This window comes from Oncorhynchus mykiss, chromosome 6 (genome assembly GCF_057628025.1).
Source record: "Oncorhynchus mykiss isolate SJ-2025 chromosome 6, ASM5762802v1, whole genome shotgun sequence".
Taxonomy (NCBI): Eukaryota; Metazoa; Chordata; class Actinopteri; order Salmoniformes; family Salmonidae; genus Oncorhynchus; species Oncorhynchus mykiss.
In genome coordinates this window covers 46,625,105-46,641,911 of record NC_143027.1, presented here as the reverse complement: position 1 = coordinate 46,641,911, position 16,807 = coordinate 46,625,105, and the positions used below count along the sequence as shown (strand labels likewise).

The 16,807-nt window shown below is 41.6% G+C and overlaps 1 protein-coding gene across 3 annotated transcripts in view; it reads left to right on the top strand.

Annotated features, from left to right (window-relative positions):
• Positions 1-6,222: 6,222 nt before the first annotated feature.
• Positions 6,223-16,807, top strand: part of LOC110526044 (protein prenyltransferase alpha subunit repeat-containing protein 1) — a 67,138-nt gene continuing 56,553 nt past the window's right edge. Inside the window, exons 1-4 of one of the 3 annotated variants that reach the window (XM_090238036.1) lie at positions 6,223-6,337; positions 6,572-6,618; positions 6,737-6,902; positions 11,281-11,450. Coding sequence is in view for 1 of the 3 variants with exons in the window: in XM_036980251.2 (XP_036836146.2) it covers positions 8,701-8,783; positions 11,281-11,450 (253 nt within the window). In the remaining 2 variants the exon portion in view is untranslated. Of the gene's footprint in view, positions 6,338-6,571; positions 6,619-6,736; positions 6,903-7,530; positions 8,784-11,280; positions 11,451-16,807 lie in introns of those variants that run through there. The other 2 variants (XM_036980251.2, XM_090238037.1) reach the window with 2 other exon arrangements.

Sequence of the window (16,807 nt, the reverse complement as noted above, 5' to 3'; positions counted from 1 at the left end):
CTACTCAGTAACACCCACAGAACACAACTCTGTAAAGTTTACACAAATGTTAGCGTCTTACTATTAGCTCAAATTGCAGGACTTTGACTGTGGGAAGTCATCCTATTATTTGCTACATGTATTATTTTATTTTATTTAACCTTTATTTATCTAGGCAAGTCAGTTAAGAACAAATTCTTATGTACAATGATGGCCGATATGAGGTTTTTTTGATCGAATAGAAGTTTCGTAATGCTTAAATTGTTACGAGTGTACTGTTACACGTGACATCCCGGCAACTTTGAGAACTCCAATATACAGTGCCTTGCGAAAGTATTGGGCCCCCTTGAACTTTGCGACCTTTTGCCACATTTCAGGCTTCAAACATAAAGATATAAAACTGTATTTTTTTGTGAAGAATCAACAACAAGTGGGACACAATCATGAAGTGGAACAACATTTATTGGATATTTCAAACTTTTTTAACAAATCAAAAACTGAAAAATTGGGCGTGTAAAATTATTCAGCCCCTTTACTTTCAGTGCAGCAAACTCTCTCCAGAAGTTCAGTGAGGATCTCTGAATGATCCAATGTTGACCTAAATGACTAATGATGATAAATACAATCCACCTGTGTGTAATCAAGTCTCCGTATAAATGCACCTGCACTGTGATAGTCTCAGAGGTCCGTTAAAAGCGCAGAGAACATCATGAAGAACAAGGAACAAACCAGGCAGGTCCGAGATACTGTTGTGAAGAAGTTTAAAGCCGGATTTGGATACAAAAAGATTTCCCAAGCTTTAAACATCCCAAGGAGCACTGTGCAAGCGATAATATTGAAATGGAAGGAGTATCAGACCACTGCAAATCTACCAAGACCTGGCCGTCCCTCTAAACTTTCAGCTCATACAAGGAGAAGACTGATCAGAGATGCAGCCAAGATGCCCATGATCACTCTGGATGAACTGCAGAGATCTACAGCTGAGGTGGGAGACTCTGTCCATAGGACAACAATCAGTCGTATATTGCACAAATCTGGCCTTTATGGAAGAATGGCAAGAAGAAAACCATTTCTTAAAGATATCCATAAAAAGTGTTTTTTAAAGTTTGCCACAAGCCACCTGGGAGACACACCAAACATGTGGAAGAAGGTGCTCTGGTCAGATGAAACCAAAATTGAACTTTTTGGCAACAATGCAAAATGTTATGTTTGGCGTAAAAGCAACACAGCTCATCACCCTGAACACACCATCCCCACTGTCAAACATGGTGGTGGCAGCATCATGGTTTGGGCCTGCTTTTCTTCAGCAGGGACAGGGAAGATGGTTAAAATTGATGGGAAGATGGATGGAGCCAAATACAGGACCATTCTGGAAGAAAACCTGATGGAGTCTGCAAAAGACTTGAGACTGGGACAGAGATTTGTCTTCCAACAAGACAATGATCCAAAACATAAAGCAAAATCTACAATGGAATGGTTCAAAAATAAACATATCCAGGTGTTAGAATGGCCAAGTCAAAGTCCAGACCTGAATCCAATCGAGAATCTGTGGAAAGAACTGAAAACTGCTGTTCACAAATGCTCTCCATCCAACCTCACTGAGCTTGAGCTGTTTTGCAAGGAGGAATGGGAAAAAATTTCAGTCTCTCGATGTGCAAAACTGATAGAGACATACCCCAAGCGACTTACAGCTGTAATCACAGCAAAAGGTGGCGCTACAAAGTATTAACTTAAGGGGGCTGAATAATTTTGCACGCCCAATTTTTCAGTTTTTGATTTGTTAAAAAAGTTTGAAATATCCAAGAAATGTCGTTCCACTTCATGATTGTGTCCCACTTGTTGTTGATTCTTCACAAAAAAATACAGTTTTATATCTTTATGTTTGAAACCTGAAATGTGGCAAAAGGTCTCAAAGTTCAAGGGGGCCGAATACTTTCGCAAGGCACTGTAAGTGTTTTATCTCGAGATGGCTATGCATATTCATGTCATAAGGCTAGTATTATAGATTCTCTCTCGATTGAGTATCCTAGTATGAGTCATAATACCCATAAAACCTACCGTGCAACCATTTTTACACAATTCATTTTTCCGTATGGGATTTTAGAATGACTTCTATAGACCCCTTTCTGTGTTACAAACATTGCCGCATGAGGGCGATGTATGTAAATCGGTGACAGAACAAGAAGGAGTTCTTATAGAATGCCAGCAAAAAAAATCCTCTATTTCAAATCAAATCAAAGTTTATTTGTCACGTGTGCCGAATACAACAGGTGTAGACCTTACAGTGAAATGCTTACTTACAGGCTCTAACCAATAGTGCAAAAAAGGTATTAGGTCAACAGTAAAAAGACAGGTTATATACAGTAGCGTGGCTATAAAAGTAGCGAGGCTACAAATAGACACAGGTTAGTCAGGCTGATTGAGGTAATATGTTCATGTTGATATGGTTAAAGTGACTATGCATATATGATGAACAGAGGGTAGCAGTAGCATAAAAGAGGAATTGGTGGGTGGTGGGTGGGACACAATGCAGATAGCCCGGTTAGCCAATGTGCAGGAGCACTGGTTGGTCAGCCCAATTGAGGTAGTATGTTCATGAATGTATAATTAAAGTGACTATGAATATATGATAAACAGAGAGTAGCAGCAGCGTAAAAAGAGGGGTTGGGGGGGGGGCACACAATGCAAATAGTCCGGGTAGCCATTTGACTAGCTGTTCAGGAGTCTTATGGCTTGGGGGTAAAAAGTGTTGAGAAGCAATTTTGTCCTAGACTTGGCACTCCAGTACCGCTTGCCATGCAGTAGTAGAGAGAACAGTCTGTGGCTGGGGTCTTTTACAATTTTTAGGGCCTTGCTCTGACACCGCCTGGTGTAGAGGTCCTGGATGGCAAGAATTTTAGCCCCAGTGATGTACTGGGCCGTACGCACTACCCTCTGTAGGTCCTTGCAGTCAGAGGCCGAGCAATTGCAGTACCAGGCAGTGATGCAACCGATCAGGATGCTCTCGATGTTGCAGCTGTAGAACCTTTTGAGGATCTCAGGACTGATGCCAAATCTTTTTAGTTTCCTGAGGGGGAATAGGCTTTGTCGTGCCCTCTTCACTACTGTCTTGGTGTGTTTGGGCCATTGTAGTTTGTTGTTGATGTGGACACCAAGGAACTTGAAGCTCTCACCCTGCTCCACTGCAGCCCCGTCGATGAGAATTGGGGCATGCTCAGTCCTCCTTTTTCTGTAGTCTACAATCATCTCCTTAGTCTTAGTTACGTTGAGGGATATGTTGTTATTCTGGCACCACCCGGCCAGGTCTCTGACCTCCTCCCAATAGGCTGTCTCGTCTTTGTCGGTGATCAGGCCTAGCACTGTTGTGTCATCGGCAAAATTAATGATGGTGTTGGAGTCGTGCCTGGCCATGCAGTCATGGGTGAACAGGGAGTACAGGAGGACTGAGCACGTACCCCTGGGGAGCTTCAGTGTTGAGGATCAGCGTGGCAGATGTGTTGCTACCTACCCTCACCACCTGGGGGCAGCCCATCAGGAAGTCCAGGATCCAGTTGCAGAGGTAGGTGTTTAGTCCCAGAATCCTTAGCTTAGTGATGAGCTTTGAGGGTACTATGGTGTTGAACGCTGAGCTGTAGTCAATGAATAGCATTCTCACATAGGTGTTCCTTTTGTCCAGGTGGGAAAGGGTCGTGTGGAGTGCAATAGAGATTGCATCATCTGTGGATCTGTTGGGGTGGTATGTAAATTGGAGTGGGTCTAGGGTTTCTGGGATAGTGGTGTTGATGTGAGCCGTTACCAACCTTTCAAAGCACTTCATGGCTACGGATGTGCAGTCATTTAGGCAGGTTGCCTTTGTGTTCTTGGGCACAGGGACTATGATGGTCTGCTTGCAACATGTTGGTATTACAGACTCAATCAGGGACATGTTGAAAATGTCAGTGAAGACACCTGCTAGTTGGTCAGCACATGCCAGGAGCACACGTCCTGGTAATCCATCTGGCCCCGCAGCCTTGTAGATGTTGACCTGTTTAAAGGTCTTACTCACGTCGGCTACGGAGAGCGTGATCACACAGTCGTCCGGAACAGTTGATGCTCTCATGCATACCTCAGTGTTGCTTGCCTCGAAGCGAGCATAGAAGTGATTTAGCTCGTCTGGTAAGCTCGTATCACTCGTGGCTGTGCTTCCCTTTGTAGTCTGTAATAGTTTGCAAGCCCTGCCACATCCGACGAGCGTCGGAGCCCGTGTAGTATGATTCGATCTTAGCCCTGTATTGATACTTTGCTTGTTTGATGGTTTGTCACAGGGCATAGCAGGATTTCTTGTAAGCTTCCGGGTTAGAGTCCCGCACCTTGAAAGCGGCAGCTCTACCCTTTAGCTCAGTGCGAATGTTGCCTGTAATCCATAGCTTCTGGTTGGGGTATGTGCGTACAGTCACTGTGGGGACGACGTCCTCAATGCACTTATTGATAAAGCCAGTGACTGATGTGGTGTACTCCTCAATGCCATCGTAAGAATCCCGGAGCATGTTCCAGACTGTGATAGCAAAACAGTCCTGTAGTTTAGCATCTGCTTCATCTGACCACTTTCTTATAGACAGAGTCACTGGTGCTTTCTGCTTTAATTTTTGCTTGTAAGCAGGAACCAGGAGGATAGAGTTGTGGTCGGATTTACCAAATGGAGGGTGAGGGAGAGCTTTGTACGCGTCTCTGTGTGTGGAGTACAGCTGATCTAGAATTTTTTTCCCTCTGGTTGCACATTTAACATGTTGATGGAAATTTGGTAGAACTGATTAAAGTTTCCCTACATTTAAGTCTCAGGCCACTAGGAGCGCTGCCTCTGGGTGAGTGGTTTCCTGTTTGCTTATTTCCTTATACAGCTGACTGAGTGCGGTCTTAGTGCCAGCATCTGTCTGTGGTGGTAAATAAACAGCCACGAAAAGTATAGCTGAAAACTCTCTAGGCAAGTAGTGTGGCCTGCAATTTATCACAATATACTCTACTTCAGGCGAGCAAAATCTAGAGACTTCCTTAGATTTCGTGCACCAGCTGTTGTTTACAAATCTGCACAGACTGCTCCCCCCCCCCCTCGTCTGTGTGCTGTTCTATCTTGTCGGGGGGATCACTTGCTGAATATCCATTTCGTCATTCAGCCACGATTCCGTCAAACATAGGACATTACAGTTTTTGATGTCCCGTTGGTAGGATATTTGTGATCCACGTCTAGTTTATTGTCCAATGATTGCACGTTGGCGAGTAGTATTGATGGTAACGGCAGCTTTCCCACTCGCCTTTTCCGGGTCCTAACCAGGCATCCGGCTCTTTGTCCTCTCTACCTGTGTCGCTTCCTCTTGCAAATAACGTGAATGTCGGCCCTGCCGGGTGTTTGGAAAATGTCTTGTGTGTCTTGTTTGTTGAAGAAAGAATCTTCATCTAATCCGAGGTGAGTGATCGCTGTCCTGATATCCAGAAGCTCTTTTTTGCCTTAAGATACGGTTGCAGAAACATTATGTACAAAACAAGTTACAAATAATGCGAAAAACCCCACATAATAGCACAATTGGTTGGGCGCCCGTAAAACTGCTTCCATTTCTTCTGCCGCCACTTTGGAACAAAGTACTCTAGGCTAATGAAGGTATACAAATTGCTTACTGGAAAATACTCTTTTAAAAATGAATGGAAGAGGCAAGTGGAAGGGGGAAAATACAGCACTGCTCTGAGACAAGCAAGGGGACTGGTCTTGATAAATCGATTTGATTTTCATTTTCACTGAATCTCCGTTTCGGTATTGGTTAGGCTACAATTAGGGTGTGGAAATGTTATGCTTTTCGTACTGTAGCCTACTACCAACCTTCACGTTTTATAGCACCAATCCTGAGGGTTTAGTTTTTCTTGGTTTTTAAACACCATAATATTAATCAAATGAATTAAGCGACATTTCTTAATCAATCCCATATACTATGTTCTTACAAAAAAAGGTTTTAAATTCTCTAGTACAGCCAATATTGAAGAGATGTCAAATGCTTCTCAAAAATGCTCTCTGGTGGTCAAACTAGCATTAATGGCAACAATGGCTGACAAGTAAATAACTGCAATTTGTGCTGCTGTATGACGCAACTTTTACAGGAACAACCACTGTAGTAAGGTGTTTCCCATACTGGTAAGTAAGGCACACTGTATATTACACCAAGCGTGTTAACTGTAGGGTGTGATTGCATTGAAGGTTGACCGCCTACTCTGTGTGTGCATTAACTACAGGGGGGGAGATGTTCGAGATGCTCCTTGTGCTCATTCTTTGGCTCTGGTTCGTTTCGATCAGGTTGACTTTGTTCTTCCAATACAGGTACTGAAGCTGTTTCAGGTAGGTACTCATTTGCAGGTTGTCTTTCCTCTTCCCTTATAAGTACTTGGACTGAATCTCTTTATATCATGGGAGGTCTTGCAGATACTTGGTTTGAAGTTCATTGTTCTGTCCTAGTCAGATGGTTCCTTAGCCAATAGCCTCCTGTCCATTCATCATCCAAGTCAGATGTGTCCCCATTGTGAGTGTGTTCTTCCACATCACTGACTCTTGACTGTCTGTTTCTCTGCATAGATCACTTCTTTGGTGCTGGTTTAGGAGCGGTGGTGGAGGTTCAACCGGTAAGTAATTCACAAGTAGTAACACGTTTCGGTGCAGTGTTCTGGTTTTATGCCTGTCTCCAACCTCGGAATGAACTATGTCCACCAGATTGTCTGCAAACTGTTCCTTCCTTCCCAGTATGATTTTAGCTTCCCGGGCCCTCTCGGCTCACTGAGGTGCCTAACCAGAACTTGGTCTCCAGGTTACAGAACTGCCCCTTTCATCTTCCGGTCTCTCTCTCCCAACAAGCCAAACAACAAGTCCACTGGAAGGTGTGGTTGACGACCGTAGAGCAGATAGTAGGGTGAGTAACCAATGGACTCATGCCGGGTGAAGTTGAATGCGTGTACAATTTGTGGAAGATGGTCCTTCCATCTCTCCTTCTCTTTGTCTGCCAGCGTTCGCAACATCTGTAGCAAGGTGCGGTTAAATCTCTCAGCTGGCTTATCTTGGGGATGGTATGGTGGTGTTCTGGAATGGCCAACCCCTGATAGCTGCTGGAACAGGACATTTTCAAACTCCCGACCCTGATCATGATGCAGTTTCAAGGGGTATCCAAATCGGGGTAGGAAGTCATTAAAGGTACGCTCTGCTGCAGTCCGTCTGGACTTGTTCTTTGTCTGGTAAGCTTGAGCAAATCTTGTAAATTAATGATCAACCACCACCAGGATGTACTCAGTACCTCCTTGGCTGGTCTCCAGATGTAAGTAATCCACACAGACGAGCTCCAGGGGTGAGCTAGATATGATGCTACCCATAGGTGCTCGCACATGCATGACAGGTTTCTTCAGCTTTATGCACTGACATTTCCTTGTGACATAGTTCTCGATATATGGCCAGTAGAACCTCTCGCAAGGTGGAGTACTCTTTTGGTACCAATGTGTCCCATGTCATCATGGAGATGTTTAAGGGCTACCGGTCTGTACCTTACAGGAAGGACGAGCTGTTGGTCCGTCTATATAGGAGCCCATTCTCCAGGTGCAGTTTGCTCCACTCATAGAATATCTTCCTTGTGACCCAGTTCACCACTTTTCTCATTTCATCAGTAACTACTGTAGTAGTCTCCTTAAGCTTTACAATCTCTCCAATGGCTGGATCTTCACGCGGTGCTTTCACCAGCTCGTCATGACCTATCATTGGCAGAAGTGCACTGGGCTGATGACTGGAGTCTACAGAGGAGATGTGGAGGGCAGTGATCCAGGCCACATCCTTCCTCTGGGCCGCTTGGCTCCCTTCCCTCTTTGCACGCACAAAGTCCTGTGACAGCTCCTCAGTGCATTCTGTCACATATTGATTGATGTCTATGGAGATACAAGACAATGTATCCGCATCTATATTTATTTTTCCAGGCCTGTACTTAATGTTGAACCGGAAATCTGACAGTTCTCCAACCCAGCGGTGGCCGACAGCATTAAGCTTTGCGGTGCTCATGACGTAGGTTAGTGGGTTGTTATCTGTATAAATGGTGAAGTATGGGGTGTAGCATAGGTCGTCCCTAAACTTTTCACACACGGCCCATTTTAGAGCAAGGAACTCAAGCTTTCCGCTGTGCAAATTGTAGTTCCTCTCAGCTGGTGTTAATTTTCTTGATCCATATCCGATTACTCTCAACTTCCCATCCTGCTGCTGATGGCAGATGGCTCCGAGTCCCTTCTTTGAAGTGTCGGTATGCAGTACGAGTGATAAATGAAAGTTAGGGTATGCCCCGGATTTCTGAACTAAAGATCACTGATGTTTTTCTCAGTTGATTTTAGAGTACAGTACCAACATTTAGGTTTTTACTAGTTACCACAGCCACAAAGTCAAACGGTCTTTGTGGCTTTTTGGTCTTGGTTTAAAGTCAGGCGTATGGCTAGCAGTGTGGTTAATTAGATTAGGTTTAAAATCAGATTTTAAGAAGATACATTGTAGAAATAGGCGGAGTTTATGACTTTGTGTCTGGTATCTAGTGACGGCCCTGGTGTGGCAGAGTTGGTGTAAGAAATGTTGCTACAATGTTACCATGGTGAAACTTGTTTTAAACATGCTCATCAAAGATTTTTGCCTAGTGTGTTCATTTTTAATGACCCGGATGAACATGATGACGTCATCAGTGCACAAAAATGGCAGAGTCGGAGGAGGAGGATGTCTTGGTCCAGAGAGTTGTCAAAGATATCAATAACGCCTTCAAGAGAAATCCCAATATGTACGTAGCATTATCCAATTTATCGTAAATAACGAGTACGATTAGCTAGCTACAAGATAACAGCAAACTAATCATGGCATGATGCTCGAACGAGATGGCAATCATTTGCTGCTTTATTAGCAAGCTAATCTAACTATCACAGTTTGTTGTCCAGCAAGCAAGCAAGCAAAAATTCAGGATAAAAAGCAATCTGCAGAGCTCGGAGGGTAGCCTAGTTTGTGTATTTGCATACATTTAGCCATACGTTGCAGAGGATATATCTTTGACTGTGCAGCGGAATTCGTTTGCCACTTAGTAGCTAGCTACTATTCATTAGCCAAGAAGGCTAGCTACTTGATTTGCAGAAAAAGTTGACCCAGCCTGGTTATTCCCAGCTCTGGAATGGCATGCATAAATCACGTGAATAGAAAGTGTTTGTTTTGACCACAAATTAAAGTATATAGCCAGCTAAATAGTGTTGGAACAGTCTGCGGCTCGCGACTCTCCTCTCGCATGAAACGTGGGAGTTATGTTATGTTATGTGGGAGTGACATTTCCAGATATTTTTTTACACCTTTATTTATCTAGGCAAGTCATTTAAGAACAAATTCTTATTTTTAATGACGGCCTAGGAAAAGTGGGTTAACTGCCTTGTTCAGGGGCAGAACGACAGATGTGTATCTTGTCAGCTCGGGGATTCGATTTTGCAACCTTTCGGTTCCAAGTCCAACGCGCTAACCACCACGTACCTATGTACGCAAAGGTCTGACACCTTTGTATCCAAAATGTGTCTTTACTATACTGAACAAAAATATAAACACAACATGCAACAATTTTATAGATTTTACTGAGTTGCAGTTCAAACAAAGAAATAAGTACATTTAAATTAATTAAATCGGTCGTTATCTATGGATTTCACATGATTGGGCAGGGGCCCCGCCATGGGTGGGCCTGGGAGGGCAGAAGCCGACCCACTTGGGAGCCAGGCCCACCCAATTGGAAATAGTTTTCCCCCACAAAATAGCTTTATTACATACATAAATACTTGTCAGATTTTTGTGCATATGGAACATTTCTAGGGTGTTTTATTTCAGCTAATAAAACATGGGACCAACAGTTTGCATGTTGTATAAAATATTAATATTTTTGTTGAGTTTAGTTGTCATCCCTCACCCTAGTGTTGACTGATGAGTTTGGCTCTGTGATTCATAGATGTTTTATCTATCATATCTCAGAAACCTGTCAAGTTTCACACCTGCTGTTTTGATTCCAATGGAGATCTACTCTGGTGATGACATAGCTACTACGCTTTTCAAGTTGTTAGCTAATCATATCCAATAATGATCATTTTATTACTTGGTAATATTTTTTATATATTGTTATAATAACATGGTAAATAATGCCTTGTTGGGCTTAGAAGAGTGTCAGCTCGCTAGATGTATTCTGTTTAGAAGCTTCTCCGACTGAGTGTTCTAAATTAGAACTGGCCTACATTCTGTAGCTCATTTAAGAACAGGGTGTGAATGCTTCAACTTGATGCTGAGTAGGCCAGATCTTTTCCCTTTCATTTGCATCTCCATGTTTTGGTAGCCAACTCATAACCACCAGCCTCTTTTGAGAGATATCAAAAGAGGCTTTGCAGTACAAGGCACAATGGAATGTAAAATATAACTTTTCATATAAAATTGATTTGATGCACATTTCAGTTCCAGTTTATCAGAAGTAGAACATACACAGACCTATTTGAACTGAGTACATTTCTACTTAATAAATTGAAGGCATTTTTACAGGGCAAAACATCCTTCAATAAAAATAACATCTAAGCCTGATTAGTAGTGTTTGTATAGGCTCAATCCCTCTGGTGATGTGAGTGACCTGTGCTGAGCGCTATGCTGTGCTGTGTGCATACACACACCAGGGTTCCATACCAACAATTTCCCCACTAGGTTTTTCAGTTGGTGGCATCCATCTAAAAAAATTATAGAGCAAACATGCCACTCTGACATGTAGAATAAGGAATCACTCCAGTTCTATTTGTGACATTTCTATCTGAAACATTCCAATCCATTTTGCTTACTGAACATGGCCCTGCTGCAAAGGGGACTGTATGTGTGTACGCCCACCGCAGTTTGAGGCAAACCCGTTCTGTTGTGTGCTCAGTGAGGCGTAGACTCTCTGGAGATGCACTTGTGCAAACTAGGCTTCTCTCTACAAGGCTTGTGCCCCGTACTCCAGACCAGTGTTGTATTGGGCATCTAAAGTGTGCTCCTGCTCCTTCAACTAGAGACATTTAGGCTAAGTACAAGGGTCCCTACTCCATAAGCCAGGCAGTGAATAAAGCCCACCATCAGACAGGGGTTCTGCTGAGTCTAGAGGTTAAAAGGTTATGTATGTGTGAGCATGCATGTTAGAGAGCATGGGTATCTGAGAACGTGTGTATGTGTTTGTGTAGTTGTTGTGTTAGAGCAATGAGCATGCAGGTTCACACTCTCTCTCTCCTCCCCCCTCCCCCTCCTAGTGATGAGATAGGTCTGATCCTGTGTCCTGAGGCCAGGTACAACCGCAGCCCCATCGTCTTGGTAGAGAACAAGTTGGGGGTGGAGAGCTGGTGTGTCAAGTTCCTGCTACCCTATGTCCACAACAAACTACTGCTCTACAGGCAGCGCAAACAGTGGCTAGACAGGGAAGGTAAGAAGAATAATTATTTATTCTTTATCCATTTTCCTTAGTCCACTGAAACACGCACACCCCAGGGCTCGAAATTAAGGGTGTCCTGTAGGGCTGGGCGATATGACGATATAATATTGTGTGACGATTGACGTTTTTCTATCGTTTCATATTATGCTGTATCGTTTATTTAATTGTGTTGCAAATCACACTCTTTACTGCAATATTTTTTATCAATTGGATAATGCTTTGCTTTGTGTGGAAGGAAATTTGCAACACAAACAAACACGGAGGAGAGTGAACGTTACACAGAGCACGAAGACACAGAGCTCATACCTAAAAGAGGGGCTACTTAGGTCGCATGGATGTGGTTTGGGTATGAAAAGTCTGACAAGGACCAGAAAACCATCCTTTGCAAAATATGCCACAGGCCGGTCCCGACAACAGGCTCAAACACCACTAACCTCCTTTACCACCTACGCAAGAATCATGTGAAACAATACGGCGAGAGTCTACGGATGAGACCCAAAAAAGTACAGTCGAGTGCTCAAAACAAACCCCCGACTCAGACGTTACAAGAGGATTTTGCCCGCGGCACACCATATGGCAAAGAATAACGAAGATGGAAGGAGATTTATTAATTCATTATTATTATTTTATTACAAAAAACACAAGGAAGGGGTAACATTAAAGTATTAGAGCATGAAGAACAAACAATACAGCATCAAGACACTATCAAACATGTATCAGTCTTTCCTCAACAGAGCCATCCTTATGTGTGAGGGTGCATTTGCATGATAGTGATATAAAATATGTCAGTTTCTTTTTTCATGATCACAATCTTGTGAAACCCGAACCCTCTATGATCCCACCACAGTTCCCCAATAGCTGTCCCTCAACCATTCGAGACCCCTCTCCCACAGTCGTCGTCGCCCCCCCCCCCCCCCCCCGGAAAAAAATACAATAAAATAAATTCCAATCCCCACCACCAAGAACCCCCCCCCAATGCACCAACAACCAAGATAATGAACTAAAGAGATAAAAGGGAAAGACAGAAGAAAACAGCAAACAATGCAAAAAAGATCAAACAAAATAATAGATTTAAAACAAAGGACATCAAGGACAACTGAAATCATAACATCAATGCCAACTGTCGATGTTTGCGTGCATGTCTGGCACTATTACATGTATGTGTGTCTTCTTGTATGTGTTGATTTGAATGAGAGTGTGTGTATATGCATGTGTACAAACACCTGCACAGCATCAGCCTCAGGCACACCTGCATTAGTTGTAAAAACACTGCCACTTAGTGTCATTCAAATGTACTTTTATTATGTTTTATTTGGACTTTTTTTCCCCCCTTTATCTTTTGACCATCATTCTCTCTTTCACACAGCAACTCCACTCCCACTTGTCTCCAATTCCACATACCAACCCTCAGCTTCCCTCAGCCCATCCCATCTATCTCTGCTGGCCACCCACTTTGTGTTTCTACGCAACACATATCTTTCAACTTTGCTATGATGTTTAACGTACAATTTCAATCTATCTAATTGAATAGAATCTACAGCTTGCGTGTTCAAGATAAATACTTTTACTAAGAGTATTAGTATATTAGTAATTGAGTGAACCGGTCTCTCCAGATCTCCTAACAGTACTATTTCTAGGGTCAATTTTAGATCGATGCTATGCATTTTCAGCCATTCCTGAACCTGAGACCAGAAACAGGCTACCTGAGGGCAATACCAAAATAAGTGGTCTATTGATTCTGTATTCTCACAATAAAATCTGCAGAGCTTCAATGATTTTATGCCCCAAATATTCAACATTTTGTTAGTGCCAAGAATTCTAAATAATAATTTTATCTGAAAAGCATGAAGTCTTGAATCTTGCATTGTTTTATATATCAACTCATACCATGGAATCGGTACATCAAAAATCTCTTCCCAACTATTTTGCAATCTGTATGGCACAGTTGTCAACATCCTGGTCCTCGAATGAAACTGGTATACTTTCCTATTTATGCTATTTTTATTTCTCCGCCAGTTGTGATCCTTTATATTGGGCAGACAGACCAGTTCCCTACCTCCTCCCGCTGCCACCCGCCTCCTCCATTTTTGGGGTAATGCTGTAAACAATTGGTTGTACTCTTGGATTGAGCAGACCTTCCCGTACAATTCTGATAACTCCACGAAGGACATAACTCTACCATTACAATATAATTTAAGAACAAAATATCATTTTCAAACATCTTTCCCATAAAAACAGGTATTTTATCAACCAGCACATTTGAGTTCAGCCATAATATTTGGTCTATCTTTTCAGGGGGATGAAATTGAAATTGTAACCAGCTCTGCAATGCTTGTTTGAAAAAGACAGATACTTTGAAAAAAGTATAATTTTCAATTAATCGAAAATGAGACATGGCAATCTGCACAAAGGCAAAAGGCCATTTTATACATTGGATTAGCTTTTCTTATTAATCTACTTGAGAACTATTTAGGGTTCAAATAAAACTTTTGAATGAGTGAAGCTTTTAGAGAGAGGTTTAGTGCTTTTGTATTTAATAATCTCAACCCACCCAATTCATATTCATTATATAGATAGGCTCGTTTTATTTTGTCTGTTTTAGCGTCCCAGATAAAGCAAAATATTTTTTGCTCATATGATTTGAAAAATGAATCAGCAGGAGTAGGCAGCGCCATAAGTAAGTGAGTAAACTGAGATATGTCTAAGGAGATAATCAGGGCAATTTTTCCAGAAATAAACAGGTGTTTACCTCTCCATGGTTGCAGGATCTTGTCTGTTTTTACAAGTTTTCTATTGAAATTCATTGTGGAGAGCTTATTTATATATTTTGTGATATGAATACCGAGTATGTCTACTCACCATCAGCCCATTTTATAGGTAAGCTGCAAGGTAATGTAAAAGTTGTATTTTTTAAGGATCCAATAGTTAAAAATAAGTTGTCCTCCAGTAAACTTTGATTAAATTTCCGATATTCCCGTCCACGTGGAAAATCTATAAGAGTTATGTGAATGCCAATTAGATGATGAGCCGATCGCATTCTGTCTCCTATTAAAACTTTTTTAACCTTTGATGCAAGAGAGAAGGAGACAAGAAAGTAGTCAAGACAACTAGCTTGAATAAGTCTCCTCCATGGATGGAGATCACAACTTACATCTGCAAAGACATGGCCCCAATTTACACGGTCGAGAAACGGGGGTTTCGTGAGTTGGTACTAACACTCTACCCAAGGTACCAAATGCAAATTGATATGTGACAGGTATTAATGCCAAATTGACATGCAAAACAGTCAAGCTCCCAAAATATATATATTTTAGGCCTATATTTATTTTGTTTGCAACTATAGTTGAAGTGTTTTATATTTACCTTTTTAGATTTTATACATTATTATTATTTTGTTACATGCTTAATTGCAAATTTGCACCAAGGCTCTAAATAAAAGGAGAAATAATCAAATATGAGTAAGTACCTTTTATTTGTTGAGTATAATTCAAAATGTAATAAGAAATAGGCCTTTACATGTGGTAATTTTATATAAACTATTTATTAATTGAATTTACAGAAAATGTGCTATATCGTGATATGAAATGATCTATATCGGGATATGAGATTTTGTCCATATCGCCCAGCCCTAGTGTCCCGTCATCCGGGGGATGATTAAAAAATATATGTCTGGGACTGTTTAAAACACACGTTGGAACAGTTGCGGGATGATAGAGCACAAAAATATCAAATGCATACAACAGTGGTTCCATACTAAAATGTTTAAATACAAAGATGAGGCTGATGAAACAGATCACAATATTTAGCTTAAAAGTTGATAAACTATGAATACTTCACATTACAAGTGCAGCAATGTGTTAACTTGTCTCGGCCATATGCGTGAATCTTCCAAAATGCTATTACGGGAGAACGCCATTCTCAAACGCTCACCTGATGTGAGCGGTTTTTATAGTGTGACAGAGATGGATATGCAGCCTAATGGTAGAAACTTAGAAAAAGGGAATATCTGAACAAGGTATTGTGCCTTAATACCTTTGGACAGTAGAAGAGGAAATTATGGTATCAATGATATGATCATATCAGGAAATCTCTGCTTTTTTTCTATGGTTGGATTTTGGCTGTACATTATTAAAAGCAAGGTGTTCACAAATAAGAGGTGGTCAGGTACTGATGTTGGGCGATTAGGCCTGGCTCGCTTTTACTTTTCTTTTGAAAGATAGTGAATGTCTAACATCAAACCGTGAGATTGAAATAGCTAGAAAGAAGAATAAAAGACTGATGCAATGAGACAATATACAGTGCATTCGGAAAGTATTCAGGCCCCTTGACTTTTTTCACATTTTGTTACATTGCAGCCTTATTCTAAAATGTATAAATAAATATTTTCCCTCATCAATATACACACACAATACCCCATAAAGACAAAGCAAAAACAAATATGAGGGGACTCAGCGGAGGTTCAAACAAGTAAAAAGACAGCGTGGCCTAATTTCTTCAGAGCAGCTAAGAATTCTAGTTAACATTTCAACACAGTATTGACTGAAGCTTTCTATAGAATGTCATTTAAAAAGCAGCCTCTGAGATCATAAGGAATACGTTTTGTTGCATGAAGAATTTATATCAAGGAATCTGGTAGTTTTTGTCTGTCTAGCTGATAGGGAGTGAGCGGGCGGAGTGGGTCTATTTACAGGACTTTGTTATTGCAGCCACAACATATATACACACGTAGCTTACACACAATAGGGCCGGGATGATAATAGTATTGCAATATTTTTTCCATGGCAAAACTTTAAACATGAAGCAGAACGAAAGCTTTGGTCCTTTCTAAACCTGCTGTAATAAATACATGTGACTGTGGATGACAGCATAATGTTTGTTTCCAAGACTGTTTTCCTAAAGAAGTAAAATTCGCTTCATGTTTTATTTACTTGCCACGATACTAATGAGTATCGCGATACTGCTATCGTCCTGGCCCTAATACACAACACAGCTGGTAGAAGCTGGAGTCATTGGTTGGTGTCCATACCTGACATTCCAAGCGGTGGTAAAGTCTGAGTTGAGCAGCAGCAGAGTGCAAGTAATGTCCACCAGAGCTGGAACAGAGACAGAGACAGGTTAGCATATCAGGTGATTATTTGAAGTACAATTAAAGCTGTCTATAATGCCCATTTGTCTTGGCAAAATACATTCTGGCCGTCCAAAAGGGTAATGAAAGGACCAGACCAACTGAAAATTTTGGCACATCCCCAACGCTCATCTATATGATTAAACCTAGAGCCCGACCGATAAATCAGCTAACCGATATTATCGGGCGATATTAGCCTTTCACATATTCCACAGATAAAGCA